The sequence below is a fragment of the Arvicanthis niloticus genome, chromosome 17 (genome assembly GCF_011762505.2).
Source record: "Arvicanthis niloticus isolate mArvNil1 chromosome 17, mArvNil1.pat.X, whole genome shotgun sequence".
In the NCBI taxonomy this organism is placed as follows: Eukaryota; Metazoa; Chordata; class Mammalia; order Rodentia; family Muridae; genus Arvicanthis; species Arvicanthis niloticus.
In genome coordinates, this window is record NC_047674.1 from 59,794,865 (window position 1) to 59,817,943 (window position 23,079).

The 23,079-nt window shown below is 39.8% G+C and overlaps 1 protein-coding gene across 7 annotated transcripts in view; it reads right to left on the bottom strand.

Moving 5' to 3' along the window:
* Window positions 1–23,079, bottom strand: part of Satb1 (SATB homeobox 1) — a 94,071-nt gene that overhangs the window by 34,166 nt on the left and 36,826 nt on the right. For all 7 annotated transcript variants that reach the window (XM_076915398.1, XM_076915396.1, XM_076915397.1 and 4 more), the window contains exons 6-8: window positions 12,915–13,026; window positions 10,023–10,477; window positions 2,777–2,989 (exon numbers count right to left, since the gene is read on the bottom strand). In XM_076915398.1, the coding sequence (XP_076771513.1) occupies window positions 2,777–2,989; window positions 10,023–10,477; window positions 12,915–13,026 (780 nt within the window). The remainder of the gene's footprint in view (window positions 1–2,776; window positions 2,990–10,022; window positions 10,478–12,914; window positions 13,027–23,079) is intronic.

The window sequence follows — 23,079 nt, forward strand, 5'->3', positions numbered from 1 at the left end:
CCCAGGCTGAGGACAATGACCATTCGTGGTTACCTCTGCTGTATTACCAGGTCTGCACTGGGCTCATGGCAGAATGGCTGGGTCAGCCAGCATAAGCTTTCTTGTTTCTGCAGCTGGGCTGTCTCCCAGTAAGATACTTACAGAACATCTTTCTGAAGACTCATTCTTTCTAAGTAAGTCTCATGGTAAAAACTTAAAATCTAAGTTCCTCAACAGTAGCTCCTTGGTCTAGGATGGCCCAGGAACACTGCACCATCTTTCAGCGTGTGAACTACACGCCATGATGCTGAAGAGATTCCTGTCTCCCACACTTAAAAGTGTTGTGGGTACCCCTAAGGACCTCCGCCTTTAACTTCTGATGCTTTTATTTGTGTTTTTATCAGAAAGAATCAGAGTTCAAGTCTAAACCCAAAATTTGTCTCAAGACAGGTTTCAAATTTCTTTATTTTACGGGAAATGCATAGTGATTTCGAAGATTTTTCTCCAATCATGTACAAAACTGAAGACAGTTTTATAGGCTGGCTGTTTCTGTGGTGCTTCCCACCCTTTTCTTGCCAGTTTAGTTACCTGTAGTAAGCATATGAAAGCCTCTCTTGGGGCTTCTATTTTAACTTCAACTGCTGATTCAGAACAGCTCTAACTCAACAAGCTTGAGAGCATGCTTTCTCCAGCTTTACTCGTTTTACAGTGAGATAACAGATCGAGAATTTCTTAAAATTTAATGTGCTCTTTAAAGGGTACAAATGTAATTGACTGGCAGTGAGTGCTGTTATAATATTGAGTAATGCAAATGGATTCCCTGAGGAGCAAATGAGACACATAGACCTACGTGTACCAGACGATCACCTCTGGATGAGGTTACACAGCCAGTAAAACCATGCTAAGAGAAAGATGGAAGCTTGTCACAGAGGAGCTACAGTGTCTACCCATGTTTTATGTTCACCATTGGCTGAACACCCCAACAACAAGCTTGGCTGGTCTTAACCCCCTTTGACAACAAACAAATACAGCAAAAGATGTCTCAGTCAAGAAACCTGCAACTTAGGATAAAGTTTTCTGGCTCACAAACTCTGACATACAGTGTCTATAAATATACACACAGGGTAGCTATTGAGTAGTATCTTAAGAGTGTATGAAAATTATTACTTAAGAACTAATACAACTTTGGCTAAGACAATCCTCAAGGAATAAGGATTAATGTGATCACCAGAATCATATTTAGAAAACCAAATAAAACCTCCCAAATCCTAGAAAATAAAACCTGTATAGGCACTAAATTAAATAATTGGGAAGATTAAAAAGAAAACATATTCCATGCTAAAATTCATAGTTATTAGAGACAGAATTTAAACACCACAGAACAAAAAAGAGTAAGACCAGACTAACAGACCTGAGTCTAGAACCACCTTCTGAATGGCAACAGTAAAAAAAAGTAAGGGTGTGGTAACCCTGAAAGTTTTATATTTCCTTACATAATCACCTATACAAGTCATATACATATACATAAATACAGAGTTCCTAATTCTGTATTTTAGGAAATCTTTCATAGCCAAGGTTACCAGTCCAATTCAGTAGCTATGTGTAGGCAGGCAGGCTATGTCTGAACAGTGACCTCCTCTCTTGCAGAACAGCATTACCTTATCACAGCCTGCTCCTATAGACATTAGGACAGATTGACTTTCATTAAAAATGGATTTTAGAAATAATTACTTTAGAACATTATGTCAACAGTTCAAGACCTTCGACAAATAGCTGAAGAGCACGTCTGGTCCTCATTTAGGAAGCGCCCGTGACGGCTTCCCTTCCTGCCACTGAATGGGCTTTTCCTCTACTTCTGAACTCGGAAATATATGAACTTTTTGTTTAATATTGATGAAATTAAATAATTATCAACACATGATTTGATTATGGCATTATATTACATGAATACTCTGAATTTGTGTTCTGTATTCAACTTTTTCAAGAACTTTAAATGCTATTTTAGTTTTACAGGTTGTACTTGCCAAAAACTAAATATGGAAGAAAATATATTTGCTGGTGGATTTTAGGTGTAATTTATCAAACTTTCATCTAACAGTCTGCACTGAAGGCTTATTTCTTGACTTCTCATAGAAGTTATAAAGATACTTTTAAAACTCAATTTAAAACAATAATACACAACAAAGTTACCTAGCAGGTAGATTCTCTTTTTCCTTCCTAAAAAAAAAAAAAAACAAAAGGAAAAACTTGAAGAAATAGAAAATGTGCCCATTTCTGGGAATATGGATAGAATTCTTTATCAGCCCCATTTAAAGCCGCCTTTAAGGATTGTATTAAACTTAATTATGAAAGATTGCAAGCGAGATGATATGTAATTGGTACCAGCTGCAGTCCGTATTGGAAAGCATAAATGTAAATGAAATTACTTATTTATTTTTTATTTACTATTCAAATGGCAGTCTTCAAACTAGTGACATTAACCAGGCCTTATTATTTCTCTTCTGCGGTGTCTAGGTACCTCTGTAATAACAACAGTGGAGGGACATATGTTGCTTCTTCAACCCTCAAGAACCTAAGACTTAGAGCAACACAGTATTTTTTCCTCTGTCTAATTAGGAGTGGACTTGTTTTCTATCGGAATCAGTGATTGGGGATGAAATTCTCAAGCAAGTCTACAGAAGTTTTAAACATTTGTATCTATTTATCTAATTTCTTGCTGAGAGTCATCATTAATTATTATTATTATTTTTTTTTTTTTAGGGCAGAAGAAATTACTGTAAGGAAGAGATGGCTGCACCTGGGGAGGGCGGCTGGGGGGTGTGCTGAGCAGCGGGGCAGGACCCATAGCTGAGGCGGCATTCAAACTCCTTTCCCTCTCATCCTGGTATATCCGGTCTCTTTCAGCTTCTGGCAACTGTAAGAAATTCTGCATAGCCCGAAGGTTTACCAGCAGAGACTGGGATGCAGTCTTGGGGTCCTCTTCTTTTCGGAGGATTTCAGAAAGCAATCCCTGCAAGGGAAGAAAGATACCGGGGTGAGCTTGCTCTTTGCTTCAGCCAGGGGTTTGGAGGTGTTCTGGATATCCCCTGCCGTTTCCTCAGCCTTTAGAAAGTGAGCAGTCAGAGGCTTTGAGTCTGTATAGGAATATATTAGCTACAACTGAAGTAGTGGAGAAGAGAGCCTCAATTGTCTCCTGGATTTTATTAAGCAACTGCTTTATATATAGAAGAAACTGAACCGGCCTAATTGGTCTCATTCCTTTGAGTAGCTTAACTTGCCGTGAAGTCTTTCACACAGAGATGGTAGAGAGAAGTTAAGAATAAGTGAAATCCCCATAGCACGACAGCATTGAACTGTATGGTTCTCAAGCAACCAGACAAAGGCACAGGGCGACCAACAGCTCAACATGTTAATGCACGCGGCCATTTCTAGAGGGATGAGGCAAACTTTTGAGGAAGATACCAGAAAACAAGTGGCAGCCCATCAGTGAGGACCACTAAGACTTTTGTTTACACAGAGGATACTTTGTTATTCCTTAATCCTGAATTCACAGTGTCACAGGTAGTCACTTGAGTTTGCTGTTTAAAGGGAAATGGACTTCCACAGGCGACTGTAAAACTTTCTATGCTATACCAATGGGTAACAGGTTGAAAACTCCGCACTTCAGAAACCAGAGATCACACCTGAAATACTTAACTACTACTCTTCCACACTGTGAAAGTCTATCCTAGAATCTGACATATTAAAAAGAGGATCATCAAATCTCCTGAGAACTAAAAATTAGTATTAGTGACAGCAGAAACTTACAAACTTCTAGGAACTGCTCTTAAGAAGGTGTTTTTCTTCCATCAACAATTCAGTATTAAAATGCTTCTGTTTTTCTTTGGGGAGGGGGTTATCTTTTTTAAATGGGTGATTTCCTCCTAGTGTATCTGAAGGGTGGTATGAAGTCCAAAACCAGCAAAGGCTGCACTGGCTACATGATAAGACTTAGATGTTATCTTCCGTCTGTACCCTGCTTCCTTACTTAGACATATTACCATAGTATAGTTATATTAGTTATAGTTAGCGCAGTAGAATTACATCCAGATTTTTGCATAATTTGAAATCCACCTCTACCCAAGCCCTAAAGAAATGGCCAAAGTGTATATTTGAGTGAGAGAAGGAAAAGTAGACTCCCAAAGTTTTAACACTTGGAGATTGTTACGGTTTCTCATCAGTGCATCACAATTGCCTGATACAGTACTTATTACAGATAAGAGAACACTGTCCCTTTAAAATACATCATATGATTTATAAACTGATGCTTAAGGAGGGGAAGAAATGTCCACCAAGATCTAGGGAATTGAGTTAGTCACAAATAAATCTCTCAGTTTGTCTATTGCAACCAAAGCCTGGATTTATGTCTGGACTTTCATAATAAATGTTACTTAAGAGCTGAGGCACTAGCCCTCTTGGCCCTGATACTAACTAGTAGCTGCAACCGTGTCTACTGAGAAGAAAACATCCTGTCAACTGACCTCAGAGTCAAACAGGCAGTTAATCATCCAGCTCTTCAACCTGTACTAAGCCAACTAGACTATTTCTGATGTGTGTTATGGAAATAAACAAACACATCACACACAAAATCTATTCCAGTGCGCCTACAAAATGTTATATACTTAAACAAACAAACAAACAAACAAACAAACAAACAAACACTACTTGGAAACAAGGCATCGGACCATGCCTGTAGTCCCAGCACCAGGAAGGCTGAAACAGTAAGATGGTGCCTTTGAGGCCAGTTAGACTACACAGTAAGACCTACTCTCAAAAACATACATACATACATGAGACAGACAGAAAACATGGCTGGTAAAGCAATATGTAGCAATTGCATAGGAACGCATACAACATATAAAATGTCACGAAATCCTCAAGGATAACAGTGTAGTTAATTTTCTCATTTTAACTCAATGCCTTATGCTTAAGTTGTTGATAAATACTAAAATAATTATGTGTATATAGTCTACAGAAATGAAAAGGGGAACACTAGAATACATTCAAATGCTCATTATGAGCTATGACTAATATTACTAGAGAATCAAGGCCACGGGCTCGTTCAGCCAAGGCGCTCAGTGGCTTTGCTCTGTGAAATGTCAATCTTCCTGATGCTACTAACTAGTCAGTAAATTAAAAAACAAATCAGGGCAAAAGATACCCTGTAAATATTTGGGTTTTCGTACATCAGATCACTTGATATTAGACATCTAACAATCTCAAAATGACAAAGTAATATTTTATACGTCTCTATTAAAAGTGTTACACAGCAGAAGTATAGTGAGAAAGTCAAACCCGTGGGGGAAAAAAACACAGACATGCTTTCTTTCGGGTGTGGCTCAGCCAGAAGACACCATCACTAGGGTGAAAATCTGAAGTCAGTAAACCTTCCCATTTAAGCATAGGAGCGCTGGCTCTGCAGGGCCCTTTACCCCAGATGTAATCTTCCCTTTGAGTGAAGGCAGGTCTCCTGCCTGGAGTGTGCCAATTCTCTACAGTGTTCCAAACCCCAGACATTCATGGAGCTCCACAGCAGCCAGTGTAGACAATCTACTGTGTTTCAGAAAACTTTTTTTTCTTTCTTTTTGGCCCAGAGCTTTCAATGAGGGGAGTGCCCCCTGGTGGAAATGCCTGAAAATATTGTTAGAAACCATATGATTAGTGTTAATTTTTAAAAATTACTTAAGAGTAATGTAGACTAATTTGGAATGCAAATGGCTGCAGTTAGGATGCAGACACCAGAGTGAAAGTCTTGGTCCTGCTCCGGTTCTTGTTTGAATGGCTGAGGAATTCGGTGTCTCTGTGGTCCCTTTTTCAGTTTATATAGGTCGAATATAGTGTAGTCTTGCCAGGTAAGGTTAAGGTTATTAGTATTAATTTGTCATGACTGGCTGATCTAGACATCATTACCAACAATCCAGCATACTAAAGAAACAGTATGTAAAGGCCACACACCCTGTCACATCACAGAACCAGCTGAGGTACCAAATTAAAGTACAGCCAATCTGTGTCCCATAGGGGCTTCAATAAATTCACTGAACTAAGTATCTTGTTTCTAAAAAAGAAGTAAAAACAAAAGTGTATGTTATGAAAGGGGTTCCCAGCATGTCACAAATATTATTCTCACTAGAAATAAGTATCTGGCATTCATTGGGACTTCAGATTGTACAAATAATTACATATTGTTGTATGTATGAAAACATAAAATTATTCTGTTTTGTCATTACTTGGTGGCTAAGGGAGAGCCTGATTTTTTTTTCCAATTAAAGAATACATTTACTGATAAATTCCTAAACCTCTCTTTTTTACATTCCGACAAAGAGTTACACAAGTTATTACAAGTAAAATTCGTTAGTGATTGCAAAAGAAAGAAAACCTCCAACAAATATTATCAGTACTTCCAAAAGCTCATTATAAATTCTTTAAAACTGCAGATAAGTTAAAGAGCCGGCCAATCTGAACAAAAAGCCTGTCTGGCCTCCAGTTTGTCTCCTCTTTGAACATAATCACTGATTAAAATAGATTTTATCAGCTCTGTGGAACTTCAAAGCTCTCAGAAAAAAAAAAAAAATGAAAAAATGATTTGAGGAAACTTCCCTCCTAAAGAGAAAGACAGAATATTCTTCATGCTACGAGCCTGTTTGTTGAGTTCTTGATCACGTGTCCAGGTGAAAAACTATTTTCAAACTCCACCTGCTCATGGCCTCGTGCCAGGCAAGTTGAAAGTAGATGCCTTCATCTCTGTCCCTTGGTAGGCTCATCAAGAGCTGTCACACCAGATAATGGTACCTTTTTACCTTTTATTCAATAGTGCTATGGATAGTGTGGACTTTACTGAAATAACCCTGAAGAATGATAGGGAGACAGTAGTAATTTCTGTTATACTTAAGCAGGTGAATTTCTCTCCACCACATAATTCACAGAACTCAAATTCAATAAAACATTACATGATGGTCCATTACTGTTATCAGTTTTGAATAATCCATCTTAATTCTTTATTTTACTGGAAAATAAAGTGTGCCAAAGACAGAAGGGAATGGAGGGGGGAGGGGAGGAGCCATTGAGCAGGATCAGAGTTAATCTCTGGGTTTTATTTAAGTTTTTAAAGAAACACATTTTCTTCTGTCACAGCCTTTAAACGACAGTATCAGAGAGAGGTGAACTTAAAAGTGTTAAGTGTTAAAGCACTGGCATCCACTTCTGGCCATAGATTTCCATTAAAAAGATGTCATGTAGACTGAACTGAACGGATAGCATATGCTAAAAGCTACTGTCTTCAGTAGCAATTAAATAACATATGCCTATCATTCACAAAGGGAGAATTCCTTTAAACAAGTCATTATATGAATTTCACCTTAACTTTTCAGAAATGGTAACTTTTCAGAAATGATTCAACATTGTATGTGACAGTCTTGGGAGGATTACGGTTTAATTTGGGAAGCCCTATTAAGATGATGGAGAGAGGCTCAAGAGCTAAAACAGGAAATCCAGGATTTTTTTTTTAAAGTTGTCAATGACTAAAATAATTCTCAATTCCTAACCATGCCGCCCGCCTACTACGCCAATGTTTTACCACTCTGCACAGGGTGCAGGGTCTCTCCCCACCCATATGGGAACTTTACCTTTTTACACACAGGTTTTATAGTACTGCTTGAGCCCGGCCGGGTTGGAAGTGAGCTTCAGGGAACACACACTGACTTGAGATGTGCAGTCCAACTGCAGAGACCCCCTTGCTACATATGCATCAGCATGTGTATTTTCGTACTGCACGCTCACACCCTGCTCTCACTCTGCACCTGCTTTTATTGAAATGCATACACTCTGAAATAAACACACTACATGCATTCATATGAATGTATAATCACTGAACTAAATGCAGCTGCATGTGGGCGCGTGAGTGCGTGTGATTTTTTTTTTTTTAAGTATGACCACTGGAAGATACATACATGCTTGTGTGTGCAAAAGCTGACTCTCAATAAACATTTAAATATCCACAGGAAACAATTCATATTTAAAAAAAAATCCAAACCACAGAGAACCACTTTTTTAAAGGTGCTAATTCATATGAAAAGAGAATTCACCACTTACTGTAATAGATCCTACAGAGAGCCACAAACGTTCTATGTAAGAACCAGAGACAGTCATCATTTCACAGCCACAGCAAGAAACTGTGCTGACCCCGCCCCTACATCCTAGACATACACAGGCTATACCCTTTGTGCTTTTGTATACAACTGTTTGCTCAATTGTTCAAGGGCTTATCAGTAAATCTATAATCTGTGTCTGTGTCAAGGCTGTCTTTGTCTGAAGGCTTTTAATTGAATTCAACAAACATTATCTGACTTTTATGTAGAGTCCCAGTTTTTGGCCCAGTACTAAGCATTACTAGTAATTACTGTATTTTTAAATAAAGAAGGCCACTGCAAATCAGAATTCTAGACAGTGACTTTTTGATTCGCTGATTTTTTTTTTTTTAATTATTGCCCCCAAGGGAGTTAAAGGGTCATGTTAAATTTACTAGCTGATAATAAATACAGTTTTAAAGCTGTAAAAACATGGATCTTGGTAAAAATAATACCAAGTTCTAACCTAAGACATAATCCGGTGTAAAAGCCATCCTTCTACAAACAGAACAATGAGGAATAGAAAAGCAGCTGAGAGAACTGAGAAGAGGGCTGGGAAGGCCCCGCCAGGCCATCGCAACCTGAAGCTAGTCGGGGCCAGCCAAATGTGAGCCACAGCTGGGACTGTCCCAGGTTCAGGAACTCTACCAACAAGGAATTAATACTACATTATTTTTGTACCAATACCACATCATTTTTGTAACAAAAATTATTCGTATAATTGTGTAATAAGCAAAGTAACTTTAAAGATGAAAATGAGTTAGGCAAAGAACAAACAAACAAAAAAACCAAACAAAACAAAGAAACAGAAAAAAAGAAAGAAAATAAAAACAAGAAAACTGGAAAGGCATTAAGTCCTCATGGTTAAATGTTCTTACTGTAGTGTGGCACGGCTAAAAATAAACACCATCTACATTACATTAGCATCTGAACATGTTTTTAAAAAAGCTTGCCGGACACTAAAGATAAGAGATATTACTCTAGCAGAGGAATTTGCCCCAGGAGAGAAAAGGTGTAAACAAAACAAGAGGGGCATTTTTAGAGTTCTAGGAGAAATCTGAATTGAATATTCAAATTCATGCCTACAGGCCAACAGCACAAGGTCTGCTGTATACATTGAGTGAAATACCAAGCCACACCCATCCCTCCACTGTCCAGTGCTTAGTGGGCTACAGTGTAATAAGAGATTTTATGGCTCTCAAATGTTCACTATGTAGACTTAAAACAAAAAGGAAGGAAGGAAGGAAGGAAGGAAGGAAGGAAGGAAGGAAGGAAGGAAGGAAGGAAGGAAGGAAAAAAAAAAAAATATCCCAGGACTCTGGATAAAGAGGGCACCAGGAGAGGATGTTACAAGTGTGGTCAATCCACACAACGTGCTGTGAGAAACCACACTTTGTACAATGCATGTAACTCTACTACAAAAATGGGGGACAACAAAAGAATGCGATATGGAAGAACATGAACAAATCATGGATGAAGGAAGACAAGCTGAGCAGTGGCTGCAGAATTAAATGATGCAAATCACTAGTAAGCTGTGTAGTTTCCAAAAAAGGGTTGAAGAATGTCAACAAAGCACATGAATGTATTTAAGTCTGATATGAACAGAAACATGGAAAAGGACACCAGGCTAGACACCTCTCCACCATCCATCACTAACGGCTTACTGCTCTTCAGGATGAAGGGAGACAACGGCAATAGTTTGCCCCTGAAAGGGGAGCAGCATACGGAAAGAAGAGACTGGATTTAGGCACCACAGCAACAGGCAACGTGATCCCATGTGCAGGGAAGTTAACCCAGGGTATAAGAACAAACACCGCCATGGACAGGGCTCAGGAAAGAAGCAAGGGAGGGAGAAGAGAGACGCAACAAGGAACAACTGACCTGAGTTCGGTTAAAAGCCACCCGCGCAAACACGGCCTGCGAGATTCCGGCTCGTTTCAGTTCATCCCGCACCCACTGGTAGATTTCGGAAGAGACCTCTGTGTTCGTGGAAACTTGCTGCTCCAAAGGCTTGTTCATAGACCTACTGACAGGGGGAGGGTGGTTCAAGTACTGCTGGTTTAAGGACTGCTGGGCTAAGAGTCTGTTCACTGCATACTGCTGGTTCAGCAACTGGGCCATCACCAGCTGCTGGTTGACCAGCTGAGGACTGATAGGTGTTGACACAAGCCCAGGGTGCAGGTTCGGAAGAGGGGTCCGGACAGACGGCTGGCTGCCATGGGAGAGCTGGGCAGGGGATGGAGGCTGCTCAGCTGTGTTTCCTGGGACAGGCTGCTGGCCAAAATTGACATGGTTGGCGCCTTGCTGGGATAGTTCAGACAGACTATCCATTTCAACTAAAGTAGACAAAAAGGAGAATCAAGTTCAGACAGCAATAAAGAAAATTTCTTATCATTTCTAATTTAAGAAACCATACAGAGGACGGTGGGCAAAAGGTACACGGAAGGGTTAGGATGCCAAGGTGCAAGGTCCCACTTACTGTAAGGCATGGCTGGTTTTCTCAACAGACAATTTCACACACTCTGAGTGCAGGACAACTCCTGCTCTCAACATGGCTTAGAATTCTCAACCTGTGGGTCGAGATGCCTCTGGCAAACCTCTATCTCCAAAAATATTTACATTGGAATTCGTAACTAGCAAAATTACAGTTATGAAGTAGCAACAGGAATAATTTGATGGTTATGTGTCAGGTCGTGTTTACAACCTGAGGAACTGTACTGAAGGGTTACAGCACTAGGAAGGTTGAGAACCACTATTTAAGGTATAAAACCTACTATTCTACACATTTTTTTTACGTTTGCTTGGGGTCAAACTATTATTGGTTTTCAGTTATAAGCAAGAGAAGGCTCAAAAAGCAATGGCTGGCTCTTTTAAGATGGCCTTAAATATACTGTTTGTTAAATGGCAACTAGAAACAGTGAGCTAAGCTAAAAGCAAATAAACTATGGTTACAAAACAACTAGTAAAAATAAAAATTACAAATACTTCCTTATTATCTTAACTCTAGCAATCCAGGCAAAAGGAGGAGGCGGGCTATCTGTCTGATAGGGTGTAATGAGGTGGGCGTAAGAGCTGTCTGTCGTGCTTGGCATCACAGGTGGCCTGTTCAGTTAAGGCGATCACAGACACTGAGGATATCAGCAAATACTTGTAGGGACGAAGCAAACACATACTAGAGTACAGCGAGCCAGCACACCCAGTGTGGCCCCAGCTCGAATGCTTTTAATAGAAGCTGTGGTTCTCAGCAGATGCTAAAAGAAAGGGCAGAGAGCTGTGCTGGTACAATGGTGGCACTGTCACGATTCTGCAATTTATTCCCACCTACCCGGGATGAATGCTTCTCCCCTGGCTAGAACACTTGTGTGGATTGGCTGAGAGTCAGCTCTAAGTGTGTCAAATGCTTTTGCTGCTACACAGAAGAGACTAGAGGGAGGCTGAGACCAGAGTGTAATATAAATAGGTAAGCCTTTTCAAATGTCCACACTTACCATGGATAGGTTCTATATGGATTTTAATCATCGTTTCTCTTTCAGTTAAAGATGCAGGTAGTATAATCAGAGGAACTGGTCAAACTGCTAAACTCAATGATATATGCAAAATATAACTAAGAATGGGAAGAAACCTTCAGTTTCTACAGTGGTATCAGCCCAAGTGGGCCATTCACATGGAACAGTAATTCAAGCAATTATTCCAAAAATTGATGTATTGTCTTCATTACGGCCCTAAGCTATAAAAGGCAAAGAATCCGTTTTGGTAGATGGATGGCTTTTCTTCAAATATTAAAAGCTAAAACATGCTCAAAATTCTTATCTCTAAGTCTTCAGGAAAAGTTATTATTGTTGTTACTATTAAATGAATGTAATGGCAATAAACAAAGATTTACAATAGAGCACAATGCTTTGTATATGAGACAATCCATTCCCGTTTAATCTTAAGATGTATTATCTCGAAGGTACAGTGTATGAATGTACATTATTATACATTAACCTTAACCATAGTGCTTGCTCCTGTGAGCACTAACAGATTCACAACAGAGAAAATGCCAGACTCCACATGCTCTGCCACAGCATGTAACTGTGACCTGCCGTTTCATACCTCAACTCATCTTGATGCATGTCCTGCGTAACAAATGTTGACCTAATGTAGTATGTTCAAAGAGGGTGCTAGGCTGGAACTTAAAGTTCAGAAATAGAAGTGTCGGTTCTATTCCACAGGAAGGCAAGCGCCTACCTATGGGGTCTGGAGCCATAAAAACCACTCCATCTCAATGATGGAAACCAAACTGTCTTTAGCAAGTCAAATGCAGTTAAATATTGTTTGAAAGCTGGTATGAAAACAGGCTCTTCTCCTTTTTTTTTTTTTTTTTTTTTTTTTTTGCAAACAAAAGCAAAAATCCTTAAGCATGATTATCTCTGTGAGAAATCACAGCCGATATTAGTTATTCAAGGCCTGGTTAGGTCTTCACTGAGATGTTACAAAATGACAGCTCTCCTGCTCACGCCTCGATTTCCTGCATGTCTGACAACCGAGTCAGTGTAGCTGATTTAAACACAAACATTTATTGAATTTAATTATCTCATTATACTCATACCCACTCCCCCACCCCCAAAGAAACATTCTAAATTGATCTCTAATTGGGCAATCAAAAGATCTGGCTTTCGATGTGACTTTGATAAACCCCCAAATGACATGCAATGGTATGTCGCCACTGCAAAAGGATGGGCTTTCTTTCTTTCTTTTTTTTTTTTTTTTTTTTTTTTTTTTTTTGCTTACCCATCATATCCTTTGTCTTCTTGAAATGTTTGTACCACCTTCCAAATTCTTGACATTTTGCTGCTGAGACATTTGCATAGTACGTGCTGTTCACAATGGAGGAGATCATACTCTGTGTGGAAAGGGGAGAACATGTGTGATAACACATCATGGCACACGCAGAGATCCCGCAACTTCAGCTGCCGGAACTGTACCTGCTTTTCATGTTTCTAAGTCAACTGGGAGCAAAGCATAAGCTTCTTCAAATTCATTAAGTAGATCATCAAATGCTTACTTAAGTTGCAAGCAGCGGCCCCCACACGGTATCTGATCTTGCACCCTCCTACAATCTCCATCCACGCCACCTATTGCTTACAAATGTGCACCAGTCCGAATTAGTCCAAGTCCATGAAGGAGAGGTCACGACTGAAATTTATACACGTTTCGACCATTGCAGTATGGTGACTGAACTCCACGTGTTTGCTACTGGAAGCATAGTCTAGGCCCCAGAGCCATGGACATTGCCTGGAAGCTTGTGTGAAATCCACTTTAGAGCCCTCTCTCTAACCTCCCCCATCAGCACCTGCACCTCACCAACACTCCTCAGGGCAGCCAGGCACAGTCAAGTAAGAGAACTGATTTTTACATTTTTCATGCTCAATGTCTAAGATTACAGCTGCTGATGAGTTAGGAGTCCTCAGAGGTCACACTTAGGGAGCAACTGTTACAAGAGCCTCCCTCAGATCTTCAGACTTGATTGTGGGCTTTATGTATGTAGTAAAGCTTGAGTTGAGAATTTCAAATGACCAGAAAATACTTAAATATATACATTTTGTGTTAATTAACATTTTAAGAGTTCCATCCCCCAAAAGAAAAGGAAAGAAAGAAAGAAAAAAAGAAAATGTCTATTTGTTATTTATTTTTCTCTTGCTTAAAAACAAAACAAAAAAATAAGCTCTGAAGAGCTGGGCATGACGGTGTTCACCTTTAATTCCAATGAAGGGAGAGGCAGGCAGATCTCTGAGTTCTAGGGCAGCCTGGTTTATATTATGAGTTCCAGCCCAACTCAGACTCAGAGTGAGACCCTGACTCAAACAAACAAAAAGGCATTGAAAACAGCCAGCCATTTGATAAGTACACATGAAGTCACTAATGTTAATGTATCATTAAGAGAGGGTTTAAAATAAAAATAAATAAATAAATAAATAAATAAAATAAAAACCACAACTACACTTTCAATAAACAAAAGCATTTTTTTCCCAGATAATTTTGGTTATAGTAATTGCTGTGACTTAACTCCTGGTTCACCCACTGTCTCTAGTAGCTAAATTAACTCCCTATTGAGTCTTGGAAGACTGAAGCACCAAGTCTCCTGGTCCTGTGAGTAGAAACTTAAGAGCTTATATTTCAAACTGGATGGTCTGCAAGGGAACAGCTTACAGAAGACTCCATTGTCAGGAGGCAAGGAACAACCAGAAAAGCCGGTTTGGGGACAAGAATATTTTTATATCATTATCTTCTTTAAGCTACTTCAAATGTAAAGCTCTTTGGGCTATTATTAACTCTGACATCCATCATCAGTGTTAATTCTGTAGCACACACACATTCCTGAAATGTGTAAGTTTGGGGATCCTTTCAAGACCTGGGAGTGAAGTGGAAGCCAGAGTTGCATTGCACTATTTATGCAAAACACCGTGATCTCGCCAATGAAGCCCTGTGATAGTTTTTGTCCCCCACACTTTCTACTTTATAGTCATTTTTACACTTTTTATTTCTCTAAAAAGACATTCTTAATGGGCTCTCGAAGCCCTGCCATTAATCCAACAGCTTGCAATTCCACTAAGAGCCTCCCACGGTCCACAGTGCAAAGAAAAAAGACACTTAGCAAGTTGCCAAAACCAGAGCCAGGACTACCTGATCCAGTTAGCAATCTGCCAGTTTCCATCTCAGTTACTGTACTGTAATAATGGATCAATAATGTGAGCCACTAATACATCTACTGACATCACTGAGAGAGAACCGTGATTCCACAGATGGATGACGGGTGATACTCCTGCACTCTACCCCAATTTCCAAAAAACAAAATTATCACACTTTACCTGGACATTCTAACACTTTCCTATGTTAATATAACACAGCATGGAAGTTCACAGTTTTAGAAACATGCAGACTTCCTAAACTGTGCAGAGGTTTTCCATAAATAGTCAGTCTGGTTTGCTTTCCTTGGTTCTACAGATGCCACTTGCTTGTTGACACACTGGCTGGTATGGAGGACAAAGCCTCTGCCCAAGAAGTTTGTGATGTCCTACATCATTTCAATATACTGTGACTCTCTGCACCAACGGTGAGGGGAGAGTTTGCATAATGAGTGAAAACATTCTGAAATCCTTCAATAAAATTAGGGCTCATATATAAAAGTGCTGTGCAGTTTGTTATTATCCATATATAGAAACACATCCATATGTGCCCTGTCACCAAGGCTTCCCCTGCTCCTGCTTAACCCTAAATCTGTAGGCTATGGCCTAAAGTGATTGTACTGTTTGCTAGAGTACCCTCCTCCTGCACTTTCCTACCTCCTCGATGGATGTTTATGATCTGACAACACAGATGCTTTCAATAGTCATTGAGATGACAGAGCAGGAAAAGGCACTTGATAAACCTGATTAGCTAAGTTCAATCCTTAGGAACTATATAGTAGAGAACTGACCCCCATACATTGTCCTCTGACCTCCTCACACACCCTCTAGCACACAAACATCTAGACACACATCACATACACACACACACAAACACACACATGTACTTGTGCAACACAAAAAAGGATGCTTTAAATAAGAGTAGCATATATAATTTTCAAAATGATGTCTGTGTGTGCATGTATGTGTGTGTATGTGTAAACCAGAGGTTAGTAACATGTTTCCTTTAGTCACACTCCACCATATTTTCAGAAACAGTCTCTCACTACATCTTAGCCACAAGGATCCGCCTGCTCTACCTTTTCAGTACTGGAATTATAAGCAGCTACGTGAGGCTCTCTCTTTATGTATGTGCTGGGATCCATTTCAAATCTTCATGCATGTCTCACCAGCACATCACCGACTGAGACGTCCCCTTTTCTCCACAGAAATCTTTTTAGGAAAACTGAAGGATGCTCTAATTAAATACTGTAGCAGGTGAGGTCAGGGCCGACAAGGGCAAGCAGCAAAGAGACACCTTCCCCTATGTTTCAACATCTCAGCTCAGTGAATCTGGGATGATGTCACAATAAGTATAGGAAGACTCACCCAACTCCCCAGACCTGGATGGAGTCCCACACTCTCACATCTCTGACTGGGAGCTGCTCATCCTTCAGGCTTTACTGTGGCCTGATTTCTGCCTGGCCTTCCTCCCTTTCCATGTTCAAACAGGCAAAGCCACTGTGGCTAGCACTTCCTACACTGGGCATTTCTTCAAAACTGATCTCATCACAAACTTGAAAACATCTAGAGGTGGTACAGAGGACCACTGGAAGGCGGTGCTCCTTTGGGTCACTGGGACATCCTTCCTCCCCTTTGCCCTTCAAGGTCAAAGGCAACAACATCATTATCAACTGAACTTTTAAATACCAACTTCTTAGCTTTGAGAGCCTTTGTTCATTAATTTGCAAGAGATCCCTTTCCAGATTTTTCAAAATCAACCCTACAGATGTCTCCAAAGAGGCTGCTGGTAGTTTCTGCTCTACTCCCTTGCTGTCTATTTGTATAAGTACTTTGAAAGACACAACTTGTGTGGCAACTTTTCTAATCAGTTGGTGGCTAGTAGGTGTAAAAACATTAACATTCTGGGAGTCAATTAATCCAAGTGACTAAACTCCTGTGCTAGAAATTCCGAGTTCAAATGCTGCCACAGGGCACACTAACCTAATCGCAGGCCTCAGATCCCAGTGTTGGGAGATACAATTTAAAAGTTGGCAGAAATTGGCCGTGGGTCTCCTAACCCCAGTGTGACACAATATTCTCATCCTAGGAGCCAAGTTGTAAGCTTTTCTAAGATCCATAAAGCACATGTCTACTCCCTATGAGGAGCTTGGCTCTTTCTGAGTCTGCTAAAGTTCCGATCTGTGAGAATGCCATCTTCCCAGAAACCCCAGCCCTCTAGAAGGATACCATCTGCCACAGGCTGAGCCTCCTTTTCAGCCAAATACATTATTTATAACCTTTCTAATTGTGAAAAGGTAAGGGTGGAATTTTTCTAAAGCCTGACTTACATATTGTTGGAACATTCTGAACCTTTGCTCGAAAATCTGCAGGTCTCTCAATGTGGAAAACAGAAAAAATTGCAAGGAACTGGTTGAGGGTTACATAATTTCCCCAAATGTTAGCTTCTTCCAAGCCCCTGCTAGGAAATCACACAGGCTGTAGTGGATATGCAGAATGCGCTGGAAAATGAAGGAAGGTGGACTTATCCTTCAGCTTGGTCACTTTAGTGGCCAACAGGACCAGTTTGGGAGAAAGTGCAGCTTTCTTAAGAACAAGGCTGTCAACTGGGAAGGGCCAATGATCTGATTACCCTTCAAATTGCTTTGTTGTGCCTTTAACAACCCCCCTCAAAAAAAAAAAAAAGGAAAAAAAAAACCACCCCAAAACAATGCTAATCAGGTTATTCAATCATTTAAACCAAAACTGTTCATGCTTTTCTGCCAAATCAACCAACCACAGCAAAATCTGTTATCTCTGATTGCTCAGCTCCCAGTCAAAAAAAAAAAAAAAAAAAAAAACAGTTAACCCCCACTATTCCAAAAGTTTTCCAAAATACCCAGAAGCAAGGCGAGCTGGGGAGGAGGAGGAGGAGGAGGTCAGGCCCCTTTTAAAGGAGTAAGCAGCAGCTAGGCATTTGCATAGGACAATACCCGCTTAGGTGCCAGGCAGCCAGCAGCCCCCTGATGTTTCTGAGCTCCCCATGTTGGCCTTCTGCTAGCTACTGGGGCTTTTGAAACAGGACTGAGATGTCTGGATCATAACTTGCTTGGGACTTAGGTCTTGGCTAACTGAGGTGGAGGAGAGAGAGGCAGCATCTACAAAATGGTGGCTCACCCATGTTGAAAGCTTACAGGCTCCTTCAGCAGAGAGGGCAAGGGCTACCATGGCTTATTTACACAATTATCTAAATACGATTAAACAGCTGATGGACAAATATTAAACTGGAAAATGTATAGTCATTTCAGCTTAATGTAATCCTCTTTCTGTAAACACCCAAGATGATTTTTTTTTTTCCAACCAGAACAGTCCTGACATCTCATAAGCCTAAGGGTGAATAGCAAGAGATTGTTTTTGATAGTTATAAATATTCAAAAGACATGCAGACCATCTGCTTTCATAATACAGGTAAAGCAAGACTGAAATGGTGGCTGCTGTATAAAAATGATTCTTTTAACAAAGTCTTCCTCTCCTCGAAACTATAAAGACAGATGTCAAAAACTGTTTACACCGAGCAATCAGGAGCGTGTAAAATGTAATATTCCTTTTACACACAGTGCTTGCTAAAGAGGTTTTTTTTTTCTTTTTCTTCCCATCTGTGTGTTGCAACACATTTCTACAAGTTAAAAACATTTTTTTTTTCAAACAGAGATCTCATGAATACCCAAAAACATGCGATCTGGTTTCTGAATGCTAATTAATTTCAACTAAGGAATCAGAGTATCTTTTTTCGTGTAGGAAGGAATATATGTTTTGAATTGGAAAACTCCAGAGAGATAACAAGGGGAGTAATCTCACGAAGGTTTGATTCTGTGAGGCCAATCTCATGGCTATACCTCACCTGGAATGTATTTGTTCTGCTGGCTAATGTCTTTGTCATAAAGTTGAAAATAATTGTTTTCTAAAAGGAATACCTACACATGGAAAATATGCAAAAGCAAAACCAAAAAAAAAAAAAAAAAAAAAAAAAAAGACTCTTAATTGCTCTCTAGTCTGAATGCTGTGGTAAATTCAGGAGTTATTTCCAGTGCTAGAACACAAAATTTGACATACCCTTTTTATTTATTACATTAATGGCAAGGAGGGAATAAACATCTTTTTGTAATTTTCAATAAAAAGAACATTTTTTTCTGAACTGCTGAACTACCAGATCTCTGCTATTTTCTCCTTTCTTTCTTTCCTTTTTTGTTCCCCCCTCTTTTTGAGAAGCACAATTTCCTAGGTCTGTGTCCTTCTTAGGCAAGAATTGACAACCTATAGCTGAATTTTCTTAACAGTTCTTTATATGTCTGTGGAAAAAATCAAAAGTTAAACTTGAACCTGCCATCAAACACAGCTGAGTCCACCATATGCAAACACTATTCTGATATAGATTTTTTGCTAATGGGGTTCTTGTTTGAATTCCAAAGGATATGAAATACCACATACAGGATCTTTCTTTTTTAAAAAGGCATATCCTATGAGATGGTGGCAGGGCCTGAATGTGTTGGAAATTAGCAGGTAGTCCCCATCTGGTATTTGGGGGTGGGAAAAGGGGAACTGTGATTTTCATTTATTTCATTTCATTTAGGGTCACTAAGTCTCATGCCCTCTAATGTCCTCGTTAGCTGATGTTCCCCCAATTTTTCCCTCTGGAGATTCTATTACATTTTAGGTTATTCTCTTGAGAGATACATCTTTGAAGTCTCAATCTGTTAGGAAAAGAGAGATCATTTGGAAATCTCACCTAAACCCCAGTCGTCAGAGTTAGGGAGAGCCCTCACCATTCTTGATCAATCCTGACACTTGAAAATGGCATCTGCACCCCAAGTAGCCAGGACGAGCCACCAAAAATGAAAACACATTACCAAGTTCTGGAGGAATACCAAAGGAAGTGGAAGAAAACATACCCATCTCTGCTCTCCTTTCACCCAAATATATTTTCAAAAGATGCAAACATCATCATTTTGCAAAGAGCAGATATCTTAAATATCTGCTAACACAAGTAGTAGGTTTTACAGAAAACGCTGGTGCGGTTTCTTCCATACTGTATGCTTCTTCCATACAGTTAGAGTAATTTTATACAAACCCCAGATAATATCGTTTGACCAAACTCTCCACCCTGTCCTCCTTTCTTCTATAATAAAACCTTCAAACCACTTAAATATGCAGAGCTGAAATGATAAAGCATTTGTAAAAAGGCCTATCATTAGGAGTCTTAGTAAAGGTATATGATATTTCAAACCAAGTGTACGTAACACAGAGAAATCTGAACCCTCACTATCGCATCCAACAGGGCTAAGAGTCTGTGAGAGGACTGTCTTTTCAAAGATCCTAGGGAAGAATCAATTGTGCTCTATACACAGGACTCCGCAAGCACACCCTGTGCACGTCTCCAACTAGAGCTGTGTTTACAGGAAGCTTAAAGTCTCTTAGTGTCTTGCTTGTGATATAATTATTAAAAATGTAAATGTTATTGGGTTAAACATCACAGTTATCTACGTAGACTTCACAGGAGCATTTTCTTTAGATATGCCTGAGTTTGGGTAAGTCTGATTTTGCTAAATCTGAGACTCTGTGCACATTTACACACCAGGGTGATGCTTGCTTCTTCCTTCCTTGATGCCCTTGTGTGGATGGATGAATGGCTCATCTTTACAGAAGAAATAATTTCTAGTATCTGAACTCAGAAGGGAAAAGATACCAGACTCATCACTTCCTTAGCTCTTACACAGAACACTTTCAGAATGCTTTATAGTGCAAAGTGAAAACAAGAACTCCAGTACTCTGAATAATTCACTTTTCCAAGCACAAACACTTGTGCTAGACTCTGAAGCTATCCACAACAATCTTGACTCTCTTTGAATTGTTTCTTCATATTGAGTGTGTGTATGTATTGGGGGGGGGGGGGCTATGGGCAACATACACAACATACACCAAGTGTGGGGTCCCCGTTCCCCAACAGAGTGGGGTATGACTTTTAGTCTGCAGGAGCTCTCAGACATCTACTGTGAGGTCTACACAGCACATTCTCATATGATTATTACCTCACAGGAAACTAAGAGCAAGCTGACCCTTGATTTCAGGGACTTGATTAACACTGTTAGCTCTCACTCAAGAATCGCCATGTCTACTACACAGATGTAAACCAGCATCACCTTTGCATTAAACACAAGGAAAGATGATAGCACTGATCTGGCTTCCTTCCTGTTGTTGTTAGAAAAATCCTTCAGTTTAGGAAAGATGCCTCTGGTCATCACCTCTGTCAGGAAATGGGATGTCACTTCACTGGGATGGAGTGCATGGCACAAAATGAAGAGCTGCATCCATGTTGGAGACACGGGTGCTCATCACAGATGACTGAACACTCGTGTCTCCCAGGCTCTTTACAGAATGGCTAAAGAGTTATCTACACTTGCAGTTCTCTCTAAATGCAGGTGACTCTGGACCTTTACACAGCCAGATTTTAGATCCTATGTTTAGAGCCCTAAATGAAGTCTGCCATGCCAGAGGCTGGCTTTTGAGCAGCAACAGAGGAGACACGAGCCAACATGGGATGAGGCCTCCAGGTTGGCAGTGTCAGCACCGGTAAACCACTGGGCTGTTACTGAAACCTGATAGCCCCCTAACCCTTAATCTTTTCCTTCAATTTGAGAAGAAATTGGACAAACTGAAGTATTAGTTTAAAAAAAAAAAAAAGCGAGTGTCTTGAATATGACACAATTAAAACCTCTCTAAAAGGTAAAGTGTGTAATAATAATGTTATGACTACGTCAACAACGTTCACACTTCACCGTGATATAGGATTAGCTCATTTTTAGCATTTTTCATACCGCTGGGCCACTTGGCTCCCAAGACTATTGTTCTATTTAAAAACTGCTAAGTCCCGCGATCTATCAAGAACATTATAAACGCACAAAAACACAAGATAACCTGGGATCGCTGTTTCCTAAGCGAAAGCTCAGGAGTCATTTGCCCTTGGTTGGGTAAATGTCACATGCACAATAACTACATACACACTGGAAACCATCTGCAGAGTAGGATATCGCAGATGATAACGTCTCCAGAGCCCTGCCAGTGACACTGCTAAGGTCACCCATGAAATAAAAGTGGAGCAATTATACGATGCTACCTCAGCTTAGCAAAACTTCCTCAAGTCTCACTGTGTGCTAACTGTTGGAACAAGTAATACTTAGTTCTAGGGCTTGTGCGGTGCTTAGCAGGTAAGGGAACTTGCTGGTGACCTGCGTACAACCCCAGAACCTATGGCGTAGGAAACGGGAACCAACTTCAGAATGGCTTCTGACCTCCACATAAATCACATGGCATGATTCACACACACACACACACACACACACACACACACACACACACACACACACAGCATTTTACAATGTGAGGAGAAAACCCTTAGTTCTGTTAACACAGTCAGTTATAATACAGTCTACAGTCTTCTCACTTTACAGGTCTTTTCAGAACAACATAGTGTTGGATGCATGAAGGGTAGAGAGCTAGGGTGCTGGAGAAAAGGTTGGAAGTATTTACCGAGTTGACATCCTCGTTGACCTTGTCTAAGATATCCAATCTGCTTAATTTGCAAATGGACATAAATTGAGAACAGATTTATACATTGAAACACACGATTTCTATCACCCCTCACTTTTGTTAAAGGTGTCATAATTTTATAATGATTTAAAAGGGCAATGCTGAAAGTATCTACTGAATAAGTTGTATATATACATATACATGTTTATATACACACACACATATATGTGTATACATATATACACGCATATATGTATACACATATATATGTGTGTGTGTGTATATATACACACATATATACATATATGTGTGTATATGGTCTTTTACATTTCACAAATAAAAAGTTTTTGGTTGTTTACATTAATACAGAAAAGAAAAAAAAAACGGAATCAAAATATACCTAGCAACAAATTCTTTTTTTCTTTTTTCTTTGTTGTTTGTTTGGTTTGTTTGTTTGTTGTTTTTTGTTTTGGTGTTTTGTTTTTTTTTTTTCTTCTTTTTGAGACAGGGTTTCTTTGTATAGCCTTGGCTGTTCTGGAACTAGCTCTATAGACCAGGCTGGCCTCAAACTCACAGAGATCAGCCTGGTTCTGCCTTCTGAGTGCTGAGATGAAAGGTGTGCACCAGCACCTGCCTACACGCACCATATAGCACATATAAATGTGATTTCAAACCTCTCATGACATTTAGACAAACAACTCGAGTTA